The following is a 16,555-nucleotide window of genomic DNA, read 5'->3' on the forward strand; positions in this document are numbered from 1 at the left end:
GTTTTGGGTTCTATATATCAGCAAATTTGAAAATAAAAATATCACTGGGCTGTTGGAACCTACCAGCTTTAACTCTGGCGACAGCAGAGGGATCGTGGGAGGGAGCAAAGAGAAGCTATTTTTTTGCATTAGAAATGAATTTTTGTTTGAACTGTTTTAATTGGTAGTTATATATGTTTGGGTTCTCTTGAATTACTGTTTCAATATTGTGTCATGGTCAGATTGATTAAGTTAAATATCTAAATCTGTGGGGTTATGTATTACTTACTGGCTAATTACAACTGTTTTCATTTTGTTGGTATTTATGTTCTCATAACTTAAGTATGGATGCTTTTTGGAATATATGCAGATCAATTTGTGCAGGAGTTGAAAGCTACACTGCAAACCTCACCATCTCAGCCTGTCTGATAACTTTCTGCCTTGCCTACTGCTGCTGTAATATTAGATCATATCACTTTGACAATAATAGATCTCATTTTGTGAAAATGAGTATTTCCCTGGTGATGGTCAGGGTGGCAGTGTGCCATTTTGAGTTGTTTATGCCAGAACAGATGGGAACAGCTTCCTGATGAGAGCACTTCCTTTCTTGAGTGCATTGTGTCCTTTCATTTAGTGTAAAATTCAAATGCCACAGACATTCAGTCCAGTTCAGGCACATCAGGCAGCAGAAGCCTTTCCAGAGGATGGTTTCCTCTGGCTATTTCATTCAATGTGTAAATTATACTGTATAATTTGCAAAACTCTCTTTGCTGTGCAATTCACTGGCTTGTAGATAAGTTCTGCATTACTGAATTCAAGGTTCTATGAAATCACTTATTTCTATTGAAGTGTTTCATGGTCTGTGTGGTGGAGCCACTGAAGTTGTAATGAACAGGATTTAAAGCAATTTCACTTGAACTTGTTTGTTCTGTGTTGACTAAACCGATTCATGCTTTTGTTTGCCTTTCTTTGCTGTAAAGGAGGATGAAGAACAAAGAACTGCTTGTCTATAATCTACGAGTTTAACTGCCTTTTAGAAAAGAAGCAGATGACTCTTGACTGTTCTTCTTTTATCTTTTGAAGCTAGGTGGTATCTCTGTCTGTACTTTATTGGGGAGCAGATGCAGGGGTGCAGAAGTTGTACCATCCCACTGATGGCTTTACACTGGTATTACCTGGTTGGTGAGATCTGGATGATCTCCATTCTGTCTCTTAATGAGAAGCACAGAACTGAATTGCACCATGAGGCCTCTCTAGCTAGTGCTGCCTTTCAGGCAGTGGCCAAGGGCAGTATCTGCCTCTAGGGGAGAGGACAGGAATGAGATAAACATATGGTAACACTCTCTTAGGATACTCTCTCATCCTCCAGCAATGTGTCTTGACAGCCCTTCTGGTCCAGAATGTGCCATTGTGAGGAATAACATCTCATGTGCTTGATTTCTTGTGCTCCCAGTTCCTTTCTGGAGCCCAGTGAACTGTGTGGTGGCACCCTCCAGCAGGAGTTGGCACTTCATGACACGCTCTGTCAAGAGATGGATCCTTTCCCTCGAGCCTGGCAGAGCTTGCTCAGCCTCACACCTCCTGCTCCTTGTGTCAGAAGAGGCAGCACAGCCTGACTCAGGCTCTCTGTGCTGCCTGCCCTCTTAGATCTGGCAGGTACCTCCCTCAGCTCTTAAATTGCTAGTTTTCATGGTGATTTTAGTTAGTTCAGTAGTTCATGATTTCACATCAGGAACTGCTCCTCTGTACTCCTGATTTTCCACCATCAGTTTTTTACCTTTTTGAGGGTTTCCCGATACATCCATGTCTGATGTGAGGTAAAGTATTTTTTTTTTGTTATGCTTCCTAGCTTGAGGTAAGTAGTGTGCAGGCTCCAGACCCTATCATGCTGCATTTTGATGACACTCCATTGGCATTAGTGAATGGTCAAGATTTAAAATTATGTACTTAGGAAATTTTAATTGGTTTGCTTAACAGAGTATGGCCACTCTCTACCTGGAAGTTGATATTTTGCTGGTCCAATAACCAAATCAAGGCCTTGCTGTTTATCTTGAATTTTATGTTCTTCTGGTGAATCTCACTGTACTAATGATAGTCTTGAAAGAGTGAAATCACTGGTGCAGTGCTTAGAGGCCAATTGCCTCTGGGCCAAATGAAAACCTGGTGGGTGAAGTCTGAGGCAATGAAGTCAAACCTGTTCCACTGAACCTTCATGGGGAGGGAAAGTCTGGAGACTTTTTTCCTTGTGGTAGTACAAGTCTTTATTGCCTCCCAGGCAATGGTTTAATGAGGAATTCTGAGTCCATACTGTAGCAGTGCTGTAGTAATCCTGTCCTCCTCCACTGATAAATTAGATTTTGTCTGCACAGTAATAATTTTATTTTAAATAGCCTAACATATTCCAGATGTTAAACATGTTGTAACAGACCTTCTTATTGAAAGTGTCTGTGATTCTAAGACCAAACAAGTGACGAATACTAATTATAGGACTCATAAAAGTGAGACTTAAGCATGGTACAATAGAGCAGCAAGGAATATTTGACTGTTCTAAAAATAGATCCTCAGTGGACACAGTGGGACTGCAGCTGAATTTTAAAAAACTGACTGCAGAGGAACCAGACATGCAATTTTGTTAACTGGAAAAGGAAAGGGGAAGCCAAGTACCAAATTCTGCTTTCAGTGTGACAATACCCCCGTGCCTCTGAAATGCCTGTTGGCAACACTGAGCGTGATTGTGATTGTTCAGCTGCTGTAAGACAAGGAATGGTAATTAGAAGAAATAGTAGGACAAGCTTAATGATTTACAGTTGGTTTTATGTGTGTCTCTTAAAAAATTCACAGGAAGATATGTTCCTGTGTTATGTAAGGGGCCGTGTGTTGCAGAGAAATAGGAAATGCTTGGGAATAGCTCACATTCCCCAGTAATCACATGTCGGTCTCCAGGCATTTAAGCTTTCTCTGGCCTGTCGCCAGCCTTTGCTGTGATGCTCTTTTGGAGGTCAGCTTCTTCTCCAGACTACTTTAACCTTGAGCCAAAACAGTCGTGTCCTGTGCAATTGGGGTCAGAAGCCAAGTTTCCTCTCTTAGCAACTACTGAAGTTGACTTTAATTGCAGGGCACATTCTGTCAAACAAAGCCTTGTGCCCGGAGCTACGTGGCTCCTGGGCCAGACTGATTTCCATCTGTCTTGCTTGGAACACGGGCAGGGCAGGCATTTTTCTCTGAATATAGAATAGTGTTGCAAATGAATTTGATATAAGCAAGTTACAGGAAATTGCGAGTCCATCTGGGGTTGCTGTTGCCCCCTCTAGGTCAGCTAAGATCTGTGTTTGTTGAAGAGCAACTTGGAGCAGCACAGCTGTAAAGTCTGTCCTCAATGTTCCACCTTCAGTCTAGACCAGGGCAATGTCAGTTGTTTTCTAACCAGCAATTTGATCTTGGTCTCTCAGTCATAAGCCAGCCTAACCTGAATGATCGGGCTTTCCCAGCTTACTCCAAAGGAAAGGAAGATTAAAATTATTTTATTTGCATTCAGTGTTGTTGTTGTTGTTGGGTTTTCTGCCCTTAACCTTTTGTTTTTCTTGTGAAAGGAGTGCTACTTGCCCAACTTCCCTATTCCAGCTTCTCCTTTTAGACATTTATGTCTCAAGATTGTGCAGAGGCTGCAGTTGAAGTTTGGCTTGCTCACTCTTTACTGGAGTGGCACTTGGGTGCTTTCAGGCTCTGTGGACTTCCCAAAGGGAGGAAGAGAATTAATGATTCTCTTGTGTGTGCCTGGAAGGCAAAGCAGGTGTAACTCAAACTCCTACACGGGCTGTCCACTTTCTCCTCTGTCCTGCCCTCATGTTAAGGTGTCCTCTGAAGGTGGACATTGAGGCTCCCATACAAGAATCAATTCTTACACAATTCCACCTGTGCAAATTTATTTAAGCAAACCACAGATGACTCAGATCTGTTTTAAAGTAACCACGCTTCAAATTAAAGTCCTGTTGAGGCATGTCTGTGGTTATTGAAGATCATCTTTTACAGATAGAAGATGGAATGTTAGCCCTTGTCTGCAGGCCACATCCTTTATCCCCAGTTTGTTCTACCTGCTGAATTGCTGTACCTTTTAGCATCAAAACTTTGAATAAAATTGCATTAAATCATTGAAGCTTTAATTTTTATCTGGAAGAAGATGGAATCTCTGTGTGTAGCAGAGTGGTTCTTAAGTGGTTTTGAGCTAGTTCCCTTCCAGTGTCGTTCCATGCAACATCAGGCCACTGTAATTTTGCTGGCAAAACTTCTCTCTGAGCACTTTTCTGAAATGAAAATGCCCAGGTGTTGAACAGGAAGGAGGTACACTGAGGGGGATAAAGTAGTGATCTGTGTAGAAAGAGCCTGCATGGGTGGCTTGACTGGTCACATCCCTGATGAGAATTGAGGTTTCTGTGTCTGGTTGTTTCTTTCTGGTTCAGGAAAGAGGCTCTTTGCTTGGTGACGACAGCAGAATAACTCAACAGAGAACTACCAGTAAAATTGCACTTACCTAGAAGATTGCTTCATAACCTGTTCTGAATCTCCTGCTTTATTTATACAGCCTGAATTATTTTAATGAAATACTAAAGTATTAAAGTAACTATATTCATGCTTGAAAACACTGAACACTGAGGCTGAGATTCCTTAGCTCTGTAGCCAGCACATTGGTGCTGCCATACAGAGGAGGTTTGCTGCAGACCTTCCTGTCCCCCAATAACTCCTTTTTTTTTGGTCCTGCCTTTTGCCTTTTCTTTTATTCCCTTCCTTGCTTTTGGTTTTGGCCTGTCTTAAGCAAATCTATGCTTTTTTTAGTATAACTCAAATTTGTCAAGAATGCTTAATGAACATATATTGTCAAGTATTTCCTTGGCTAAGCAGAGAATTGTACTGATATTTAGTTGCAGGTACTGTCTAAATGGAGCATTTGTGCAATAAGCTGCCTGCGAATTCCTTTTGATTTCTGATTTGTGTGCTGGTAGAAAAACAAGCACGTCTTTGCTTCACATTTACTTTGCAGAGAATGTAAACTAAAACTCTGAAATGTGTGTAAACTTTTTAAATTACTGCAAGGAAAGGTGCTTTTTTTTCACCTGAAATTGTTCCTCTTTTTGATAGTAGGCAGGGTTTGATGTCTTCTGTAAGTTAACAGCAGTAAAAAATTAGTTCTAAATCCTCTTCATGAGAGTGATACTAATATGCATAATCCTATCTAGTTGATTCTTAGCCTGAATTTCTCCAAAACGTTCTGTGCAACAGCTGCCAGAGGTGAATTTGTTGCAGTTTCCTGTGATTGACAGCTGAGTTAATGTCCCAAAGTCCACGTGGTTTGGGGTCATGTTTTGTGCAATAAGAATGTTTTGGTTTCAGTAGGACTCCTGATGCTTTCTCTGCATGATGACCTCAAAGGAAAGAAGTTTGAGCACAAGCAAGACAAAAAAATATAGTACCAAAGTTTGGGAAGATGGTGTGGATGCTGTGATGAGTTTCCTTGGAGATCTGTCCAGTTTCAGTGACTGCTTTTGCAATGACCTGCAGGATGTAATGAGCACTGTGGTATTTTCAGGGGTGGACTGAGCAGTGCTGGGTTCATGGTTGGACTCAATGATCTTAATAGTCTTTCCCAGCCAGAGTGAGTTTATGATTCTGAGTGCATTCCACCTCACGGGACTCAAAGCCAGGTTACAAGAACTGGCCTGCAGGGTTGCCTTCAGGGCTCTTTAGAATGCCAGGCTATGCATTTGGTCTGGATTTGGAATGTAATTAAACCCAATAAGTGATCAACACTGTAACCATGGAAATGCTGCCTGAACTATAGAGAGGAACAGAAATGTCAGTATTTGTGTGTTGGTGCAGTTGCTTTCACTTGGAAGTGCTTTGTGGCAGTTTAACACATGAAAGGTGCTGCTGCCAGAAATCCGAGGTGGTGTGTGATGTGTTGTGTAAGCAGCACTCTGACTGTGAGCTGTCGAGCTGCAGTTTCCTTTGTAGCACCATTTCAGTGGTATTTTGTGATTTTTGTGATTGGCTGTGTGTATCAACTATGGTTATGCCTGACATTTAACATGAAACTGTTGCTTTTGCACTGCAGAAGACTTGGAAGAGATTAAATAGGTGTGAAGTAGCCTGGATTGTGTCTGCAGAGCTGTGTGGGGATAAAGCTCTGTTCTGTCTCTGTTCTGAAAGGTTGTTTTGCTTCCCCATGCACATCCCTCGTGTTTGGGATGAGTGGTGGTAAGTGCTGTTTGAAGCCAGGAGCCAGCAAGAAATTGTCTCTAAATTTTTATGGTCTCCGAGTAACTTAGTGGAGCCAAAGCACAAGAATAACTTCTCTGCTGTTTCCTGTCTCCATAGAGATTTTTAATTTACTGAATCAAAGCCTTTCATACAAGATCACAATGTAGTTATTGAATTTGAGTTTAGTCTGTATACTGGGTTATTTTGTAGTGGTTATGGGCAATGCCCTCATTGTTTTCAGGAATTTGCAGACTGGATGTGAAGCTGGGAGGTTTCTTGCTGTGTTTCTAGGATTTGAGCAGCAGATTGCCTGCTTGGCATGTGGCAGGGCTGTTAATCTATTTGGTAGAACAAATATGTATTGTTTGTTCAGTGCTGACATCCACTGAAGACAAGATCACTTTTACAGGTAGAGTGTATTTGAAATGTGCAAGACACTTAACTGGGTGTTTACTTAACTTGAAAGCACTGTGGGCTTCTATTACAGCTAAATGTAAAATTGGACTGAGCAGTCTTGCCTTCTTCTTTTTGTATGAAGTAATAAAATCTGAGGCTTTATATAGTTAAGCTAGGGTGAATTTAAGTGTATTGGAATAAATCTGCTCATCCTTTCTTCCTCTTTCCTTATGGACATTCGTAAGGCACAAGTGGGTAATTCATAGCAGTGTAGAGCCTGAAATCCTTTTCAGTGAAACCTGACTGAATCAAGAGAAGCCCTTAAACAAGTATAGGCACCAAGAGAAGACAAGGACGAGTAGGGATTATGCTCTTCTGTACACCTGATAAAGCCTATTCTTCCATGCAGGACTCTTGAGTGACAGAGGAGCTCTCAAGGGCAAGAATTAACGGCTTTGGCAAATGCCAGGAAAGGAAAGGATTTCTTATTGACCTCTGCTTACAGATGGCTTAATTTTCCTCAGTTCCTGATTTCATGGAGAATTTCTCAGTAATTTCATTTCCATTCCACAGGAGAGGTGAGCTGAGGAAGCTCAATTTGCTGGCTGCTGAGCCAGTTATGCTTTCAGATGCTTTCCCAAGACAAGGATACTGTAAAGAACAAGTCCTTGTAGCACTCGATGATTGAACAAGGCCCAGGGAAGCCCTGGTGGTGTTAATGAAAAGGCTTCTGCAGTGATCTTCAGTGTTTGTAGGGTGTAAGGGCAGCTTAGAGCACGGGTTACTTTATAGCTGTGGGTCTTGGAAGCCCAGGGAGTGCTTAGGGACTGTGCAGGGTCCTGTAATGTGTGTGAGGTCAGGATTCATTCAGTGGGGGAAGTCTCTCCTGGATCTTCGGAGTAGAAGAGATGTAGACCTGGGCTGTAAATCTGAGCACCCCTTCAGTGCAGTATCATAAATAGGGCATTTGAAGAATCTGAATATCATGCTGCAGTAAGTTTTTTGAACCACTGACAGTTTCTCTTCTTCTCTTCTCTACCTGAAAGCTCTGATCACTGCCTTGGAGAACATCCAAGGTTGTTTTTCAAGATTGCTTCTCTCTCTGTTTGAGAAATAATTAACCTTCAATTACAACTCATGAACAACATCTGTGCAGAGTAGATTCTTGTTAGTACTTGTCTAATTTGTATAATAACATGTTTGTGTGGTCTATTAAAAAAAAAAAAAGACAAGCCCCAGAACTTCAAAAACAAAAAAGCCATTGTAATTGTAGTTCAAGGATTTAATGCATAATTATATAAAACTTTCACAGCCTCCTTGATGAAAATTTTAGACTAACTCCATTGTTTATGAGCTTTAAGGCAGGAATGTACTCCTGCAAAGCAGAGGGAGTTGGGCCGTTTTGGGCAATTACTTGGGACTGCTTTGCTTTGGAAGGCTGGATATGAACAGTGCTGTAAACTTACACTCTTAATGCACTAAAGATCATTTAATTTGAAAGTTCCAGGTCACTTCTTATGCTTGTGTAGTAAAGAGGAGCTCTTTAGCCTCTAAAATGGAGCAGAATGTTTGTCTTACTGGTATCGACTTGTCCTATTGATTTTTTCGGTGTAACTTACAGAAGGGTTATTTATTTTATCTTGGATACACTTAATAGCCATCATTAATACTTGGATGGCCAAATTTCATCTTGTACCAGGGAACAGATGGTGAAGACAATTTATCCTGTTATTGAATGACTTGTGCCACTACAAGGTAAAATGCTTTTGGGCTGTAATGGAGGGAGGATACAAGAGGGACAAACTGAAATAAGGTCAGGATGCAGTTGTAGGAAAGTGTGATGGGGAGAAAGGAGAATTGTGCAATTTTTTTTCCTGTAGCTTCAGGTAAGGGGCCACTTGCATTTACCAGGTGAATGTCAGCTCTCATTTTGGGAGATCCTTGGCAATGCATCCCAGCACACGGTGCAGCCGTGCCCTCAGAGCCACCTGCTCTCTGCTCTTCACACCCTGCCCAAGTACGGCTCTGCTTGGAAAGGCAGGATTTTCCTCTCTCCTGTGGAATTCTGCCCTGTGTGGAGTGGAAGAGCTTCTTCCTGTTGCAAAATGAATATATTAAAACAAAGGTATATTTGAATGTGGGGCATTGTGATTTAGTTTCTTTTTTAACAAACCAAGATGGAACAGAGCCTTCCTTTTTAATGAATGCTTGCTTCCTGCTTCATTTGTCTTAATTCTTAAAATCTCTGCAGTAGCTCTGTTTCAGGTGAAGAGTTATAATTTTTAATTCAAATTGCTTCCACACAAGGTATTTCCTGATGTCCTTTCAACTTGCTTAATCCAGTTCCGTGATAAATTGCTATGCAAACATTTTGTTTGTTGGTCTTGCTCTGATAGCCAGCAGGTTCACCATTGGTGAATCTTGCTGGAAAAGCTACGGAGTAGTCTCTTTGTTCTAGTTCTAATTTTGAACACTCTCAAATACTTTTTTAAAGTAGAATTTACAATGGAAGGCTTAAACTCTTTTTTTTTTTTCCATTTTAGAGTAAATCATAGTGTTCTTTACACTCTGACTAGCCACATCTTGATGGCATAGACTGTGCTAGGATTTACAGAGAAGTCAAAGGACTGTTAAACTACCTCCTATTTGTCAAGGGCCAGAAATGGTACATAAAGGAAATTTTTGTTTAGATGAGACACAGCCATTCACTGTCAGGTCTGACCCTGCCCCTCCTGCTGGGTTGTCTGTAGTCCCCACAAGCCTCAGCTGTAGTCTGTGTAACTAAAGCCTTCTCCTTCTTTTCCAGAGAGAGTTCTAGAACTGAGTGGCTGCCGAGCAGCCTTTGTTTCCCAGCAATAAGAGAATAACTCCTCTCTTTGTAAATGAGAACATTTAATGAAGTGAAAACACGGCAGAGAGAATAACCACTTAAGCCTCCTCTGAGCAAGGGCTGCTGTGGAGAGCTGCTCTGAGGGGAAGGTCACTGCACAAAGCCGAGGGGAACGTGCTGCTCGGAGCAGGGGCCTGCCTGGGACTTGTCCTTGGAGGACTTGTCCTTCCAGAGCTGGCTTCACAGGAGAATTTCTTCCCAGAGAGCTGCCTACCTGTATGTTAAAGATATTTGTGCTTCCTCAACGTGCAGTTCGCTTCACGTTCCCTCTTCCCGGTGCCTGGGAGTGTTACCTTACCAAAAACCCTATTTCTGGAGCTTTTTGAGGTGTAGCCACTGTAACCATCTGCTCTCTTGCACACACGCCCCCGAGCTGATCACTCCCATGTGAGCTAACATCCCTCAGAGACACTGGCACCGAGATCACACTGCTTTGTTCAAGTCTCACGATTTTTATACTGCTTTGAACAAGTGTCATGATTTTTATACATATGTATGAATTGCAAAGGGAGTGGTAGAGAGCTCTGAACAGCAGAATGCAGGGCATGAAAAGTTATTTGCTGCTCTGAGAGTTCATCCAGAATCGTTTCTTTCCAAGTTCAGCTGCCAGGAATTTGAAACCTCTTGGTTGCCCTCCCCATGAGTCACTGCTTTTCCTATTGATCTGCAGTGCAAGGGAAGGAAGGGATGCAGTGCTCTGCAGGAATGATCAGGCTGCTGGAATGCAGCCTGTTGAGCCAGGACAGCGTCCTGCTTGAGTGACCCTTCTTGTTTCTTGTGTTTATGAATAATTCAGAAATCCCCCACAGTGGGAGTGGATAGCAGAGCACAGTGAATGTTGGTATGCACTTGCACATTGGGACCCACACATGATCAGGTGCTGCAGGCAGAAATTAAAGTCAGCACCGAGTGCTGCAGATGAGATTGGACTGCCAGGATGAATCTGTTCGTGGGTTCTCTTGAGGTGCCCTTGGAGAATGTGGTGCTGCTCTTGGAATGCTGCTCTGCCAGCAATTTCAGACAGAAAACATCAGAAAGAAATAAATAAAACATCTTAACGGCTTGATTCATGCTGTTAAGCTGTTAAAGCACTCAATATGCTTAATTTTCCAAGTGGTAATTGAAATTCCTCCTTATGTCACCAGGTTAGAATTCCTTTTTGGAGGATTCACCTACTAGAACAGCGCAGCATAAAATTGCTTAGAATATTTTTTTTCCTCTTTTAAATATAGAAGTTAGTTTTGAGTCATATAATGGAAATACTAAATAATCCCTATCCTTGAAGGCAGGAGACTGGGAATATATTAATCTGGCCAGAGAAGCTGAGTAATTTCTTTGCATAAATGACTGGCTGTCCCCACTGACAACTGAGCACATGCTTATTATCAAGGTATTTTATTAGCCCTAGGCATGGTTTGAGAAGGAAAAAGCCAGAAGTCTTTAAAAACTGGGTTGGGGTCATACCTAAGTGCTATTTTAAAGGTGGTATTTTGAAAAGAACTCATTATTCCTGATATTAGAATTCCAAAATCTAAGGGCAGCGGCAGCAAGTACAATTCCCTTGGCTATGAAAAACGACTGCAATGGGTTTAAAATAGTCTGACTTCTGAATTGCTTTCATGTCTTCACACTCAGCTGAAATACTAGCAAGGATAAAAGTGGAATAAATCCTGTTATTTTGACTCTACTCTGAGCATGAGTTGCTAAGGGAAGCAGTTGGAAAAGAAGCTTTATTACAGTGCTATTTTGGTTGAAATTATGCTTGTCAGTGCTCTTGCTGTTAACATGCATTAAGAAAGTTAAATTTGCAGTTCAAGCTGCTTCACCAGACTGTGTTTTTCTTGATGCACAATGCAGCTTCTAATGTATCAGAGTACACAAATGTTCCAGAGGCTGGTGGGAAATGTAAAAGTTCGTTATTGAGGAACTGCAGAATTGCAGGATCAAAATCACTTTTTGAAAGATCTGTACACAGGTGTCTCAGCCAAGGAGCTGTTGTGACTTCATGTCAAGCCCAGCAGCAGCTGCAGAGTTTTGAGGATGAGCACATCTGTGCTTTTGACTTGTGCTCCATGTCAGTCTCCACACACCCTGTGTGTTAAATGTGGCGGGGAAAACAGTGTCAGTGTCATGTCCTGGCAGCACCATTGGTGGGTGCATTTAGTGCTATGGCAGCAGCATTTCACTCCTGCATGGAGCCCTTCAGGATTTTCTGCAGCTGCTCCTCTTTTGAGGAACTAATTGTCTTTGATTATATCTGTACAGTGAAATTGGAACACTAAGACAAAGGTGTGGAGCATCTGATTTTATTTGTAAAGAGAGATCTATCTGTCCAGGTTTAACCACAATGATGTCAAACAAGGTAGGGGCAGCATTTTATAATGAACTCTGTTTTATCAGCCTGCTGGAGGAATACTGCATAATGCAGTTCAGTTATTTCCTGTCTCCAAAGCTGGATTTGAGACAAAATTTCTGGTTCAAAACACTTCAATAACGCAGCAAAATCTCTTCAATGTTATTGGAAAATAAAGGCGGTGTTTGATCTTTCTTTAATCTTCTCATGCTCCTTTAATTGCTCCAGTCTTGACCATGCATGTGCTGCTCTGACTCACGTGGCTCTTGCTGTGTTGTACCACAAATTACAGGTTTTCTTCCTGTGCTGCCTTGGTTCGTGGTGGAAGATCTGTCAGTGTCCTGTAGCCTTCAGCAGCTTTTTCCTGCCTGCTCTGCACTGTGAAAGGCAGCAGTTTGTCCCTTGTGGAAGACACAGCCATGCTTGAATCAGATTGAGTATTTTGATGTGGCCATGGTTTACTCTAATCACCTTTTATTCAAACAGGGCTGTGCTGAGAAATGGTGCATTACAAGGACATACTGGCAGTGGGACATAAAGAAATAAAACCAGCCTAATTTAAGAGCCCAATAAAATTGACTGTGAACAGTTTTCTGTGTGTATGTTCTTCAGGGAGAAAGAATCCTGAGTCGCTCTTAATCTCTTGGAAGCCCTCAAGTACTTTGCTGTAAGCATTCAGCTTGCCAGCTTCTGGCAGATAATTATTTTGTTCTCTTCCAAATTGAACACATTCAATTCAGTCTTGCCATTTGAAACAACACATTCTTCTTGGGCATTTTTTTGTTCACAGTTCAGCAAACACCCAGGAGCAGGGTTCACAGGGCAAGCATGAAGTGTTTGGAGGACTAAGATGAGAAAAGCATCAGTATGTGCAGTGAAGGAGACTTGCAAAGGCTTTGGCATAAAGGGGGCTGTTCAGATGGGGAAAACTTGTCATCCAGTTGTAAAAAGGACTTTGAAAAAAGTGAGAAAAATGTTAGATAATTACTGTCCCTGCTCTCCTGTCTGTAAAATAATTATAACATTAGCTCCTTAGATAAAAGCGTCAAATGAAGCAATCTGAAAACCAGAAATACTTTTAAATTCTGCTTCTTCTAGGAATGTTTAACAGCATTTAACTACAGTCAGTGCAGTTAAAATAGAGATTAATTTGGAAAGAATGCTGAAACTTGTTCAGGGAAAGGGCTGAGATACTCATGAGCAACTCAAATGTCCAGCCTTCTGTCCAGAACAAGAGCCTCATAAAAAAAAATGAGAAACTTCTTTGCTGTACCAACAGGACAAAAGAAACTTCTTATACCATGTTAATAGGACCCATCCTCCCTTTGTCTTGGAGCTGTGAAAGGTTTTCTCCCTCACTGCTGCCTATTGTGTTAAAACACTAATGCTCTGTCACTGCTATTGTGCACACATCTCTGAGCCCAGAAATTATTGCTGTTCTTCAATCAAACCCGACCAGCTGTGCACAGATGAAGTCTGAAGAAGGGAGTGTGTGTAACCCCTTCCCTGGCTGCACTTCTGCTGCTTTACAGAGGAGCTTTATGAACTTGGGACAGTCATGCTGCAAAAATGGTTTAAAAATATGCACAAGGGGAAAAAAGCTGACACTGTTTTAGTGCCTTACACCACTGTCACCATAGTAACACTGCCTTCAAACTAGGTTTGAACACTGGTAATAAACTGAAGTATTTTAATTGTTCTAGAGGGAGAATTAAGAGACCTTTTCTGTTCCAGCCCCACCATTGCATACTTTGTGCAGCTGCTGCTTGTTTTGTTCCACACCCTCTCCCTCATGGTGCTGCAGCCCAGCTGTTTTCAGAGCAGTTGAAACCATCTAAAAGGACAGAGTAGATATTTTACCTCTTTTAAAGAGTTGTTTCATTATGTTCTCTCAGATTTACTTTATTTAAGCTTTCTTCTGCATTGAGACACCTTGCAAAATCCAACCTCTTCACCAAAGCCAGTGAGGTTCTCACAACAGCAAAAATGAAGGAATTCACAATGTGGAAAGCAGGCTAAAGAGTTAGTTGCTTAGTTAGTTGTTAGTTACTGCTACCCCATGAGGAAAAAAAAATAAGAGCTGTCTTGTATTCTCCAGCCACAGTGGTTTTAAAATTAAAATCCAACAAGTTTACTAATGGGGATAACACCCATTTTCGTCTTTCTTGTTTTACTGATCCCAAATCCTTGACTATCCTGTCAATGTCTGATTTAATACCATCTTCTCTGTGTGTCAAGTATTTAAGAGGTGAAGTTATTTACATGACTGTGTTCTTTAACCCAAATCAAAGCTGTTGCTGGCTCTGCATTATTGCCAGAAGTTTTACATTTTCAGAAGTGTGAAATGAGCTCATTGTCTTAGACTGACTGTTGTTGGACAAAACTGTGAACTGCTAAACTGCAGTGAAATCATTAGGAGGACTGTGCCCAGGGAGCTTGAGAGCTCTATTAGCTTAAGAAATAGCTTTAGAAATGTTTTTATTAGACCTTGGGGAGCTGTATGAAATCCCTCTAGATAGCTTGGTGAAACACCGGTAATTAGCAAGTGGGTTTTTTAAATCCAAGACATAATTGTTTTGTCTTGTGGTATTTTAGAAGTAGAGTGTCTGATTTTCCTGTTCCTGTTATCAAGGGGGTTGTCATGGTACAGAATGAATAACTTCCTTTTCAGAGGGAGGGGAGGAACGGGTTATTTTGTGTGGTTTAAAAATTACCTTACTGGAAAGGAATTAATATTATTTATATTAATAAACCGATTGTTTGGAATGCTCTGTGACTCTTTCAACTGTAATGTGGATTCAGGAAGGTTCAGCCCCTTCCATGGAAGCTCTGAAGGGCATTGAGCCTCCAAATGGTGATGCTGATGAAGGAGCTCTGCAGAGCCTCAGGAATCAACGGTGTGCTGATTGTTTGTTCTCCTTCCATCGTTACAGGCCTATGAAAGAAGGTTTCCTACGTGCCCTCTGATCCCCATGTTTGTAGCCAGTGACACTGTAAATGAGTACAAGAGTGAGGACGAGGCCATCCACGTGATCGAGCGGCGCTGCAAGCTGGACATCGACGCACCACGGCTGCTGAAAAAGGTGATGAGCTTGGAAGTGCCTGGTTTGTACTTCTGGATGTCCCTTCACCTGAGTACTGTACCTTAACAGAGCCTGTGCATCTTCCCCAGATTGCAGGAGTGGACTACGTGTACTTTGTCCAGAAGAACTCTCTGAACAGGCGAGAAAGGACTCTGCATATAGAAGCCTACAATGAAACCTTCTCTAACAGAGTCATCATTAACGAGCACTGCTCCTACACAGTGAGTAACAACAGGCCCTTGCTGGGGCTGCAGATGGAGCTGAGGCAGTGTTTAGATCTCAGGACTCAGAACTGGGGTTGTTCCTGGCTTTTGCCTTGCAAGAAAAAATAACCAGTGCACCTGAGTGATAATTGTTACTGTTAAATGTAACACGCTTGCCTCAGGAACTGAGACACGTGTGGCACCCTCTTGCTTGAGCATCTTCTCAGAAAGCAGAACACAACATAATTTGCTGTGTTTGACAGGTCTCTTTAGGCAAATCTGTGCTCTATAGCAGCAGTGTGGGACTTGGTGAGGCTGATGACACCCTGACAGAACTGCCAGGGGAAAGTTCAGCTGATCTGCCTTCTGCTCAGCTCAGACAGAAGTTCACTGAGTCAGCTACGTTTTAACCTATCTTTTTTCATTGTTCTTGGTCTTCAGTGCAAATGTTGATGCAGAGGAGTCTGGTGGCAGGCCTGCTGCTCTGCTCTGGTCATGGTTTATTTCTGAATGGCTCAGCCCATCCTCATGGGCTCTTGCAGCATGTACTGTAGCAGTAGAACTTCAAATTGATGTTAAAGGTCAGATCCGAGCTAACAAATGTAACTGATTTATCTGTATTGTAGCGCTCTTTTTATGTGCAGGTCATAACATTTTCTGTTGTGTTTAACCTGTAGTTAAAAGATCACTGCATGCCAAACCCACTTGACACTGTTATCTAGTCTTTTTGTAATTATTTCTGCCCTCACTTCTAGGGCATATTTAAAAATACTCTTCCACTTACCTGCAGTTTTTATGTGAAAGCTCTGCTTAAACAGGGAAAATGCTGTACAGAAAAGTGCATGTGGTAAATACATACAAAACACAGCACTTCTCTTTGCCCGTTTGCTCTACTCAATCAAGAAGTTAGATAAATACAAAACCAGGTTTTTAATGGAAGAAGAAGTTGTTTCTAAAAGTTCATTTTTATTAAAGGTAACTTATAATTGAATTTATGAAAATACAGGAAGATTCTTAAGTGATGTTATGATTTGTACTTAGGTTGTACAAGCTATTCTTGTACCTCCCATTCCCTAATACAGAAACAGAAAATGAAGGGAAAAGGGTTTTTTTCTGTAGCTGTCTCCTTATAAAGTGTTGATCCTGTTCTTAGCCAAATTTAGCATGTTTTGAGGGGGAGGGGAACCCTAAGGCATCAGGCCAGTTGCGTGCTCAGAAATCCAGCCTTTCGTGATGTTTTTATAATGACAAATTCAGAGCCTGGCCTAGAAATTGCTTGAACAAATCTATTTTATCCAAGAGAGTTTAAGAAACAGCTTTTTGTAACAGTATCAGCATTGATCATGAATTGTTTAGGTTGGAAAAGCCCTTTAAGATGGAGTCCAACTAAAAGTCTGTT

At 41.6% G+C, this 16,555-nt stretch overlaps 1 protein-coding gene across 2 annotated transcripts in view; it reads left to right on the plus strand.

Moving 5' to 3' along the window:
- The window catches only part of SEC14L1 (SEC14 like lipid binding 1), a 41,888-nt gene that overhangs the window by 9,461 nt on the left and 15,872 nt on the right, over window positions 1–16,555 (plus strand). For both annotated transcript variants that reach the window (XM_069032288.1, XM_069032289.1), the window contains exons 3-4: window positions 14,804–14,953; window positions 15,043–15,174. In XM_069032288.1, coding sequence (XP_068888389.1) covers window positions 14,804–14,953; window positions 15,043–15,174 — 282 coding nt within the window. The remainder of the gene's footprint in view (window positions 1–14,803; window positions 14,954–15,042; window positions 15,175–16,555) is intronic.

This window comes from Aphelocoma coerulescens, chromosome 18 (genome assembly GCF_041296385.1).
Source record: "Aphelocoma coerulescens isolate FSJ_1873_10779 chromosome 18, UR_Acoe_1.0, whole genome shotgun sequence".
NCBI classification, from domain to species: Eukaryota; Metazoa; Chordata; class Aves; order Passeriformes; family Corvidae; genus Aphelocoma; species Aphelocoma coerulescens.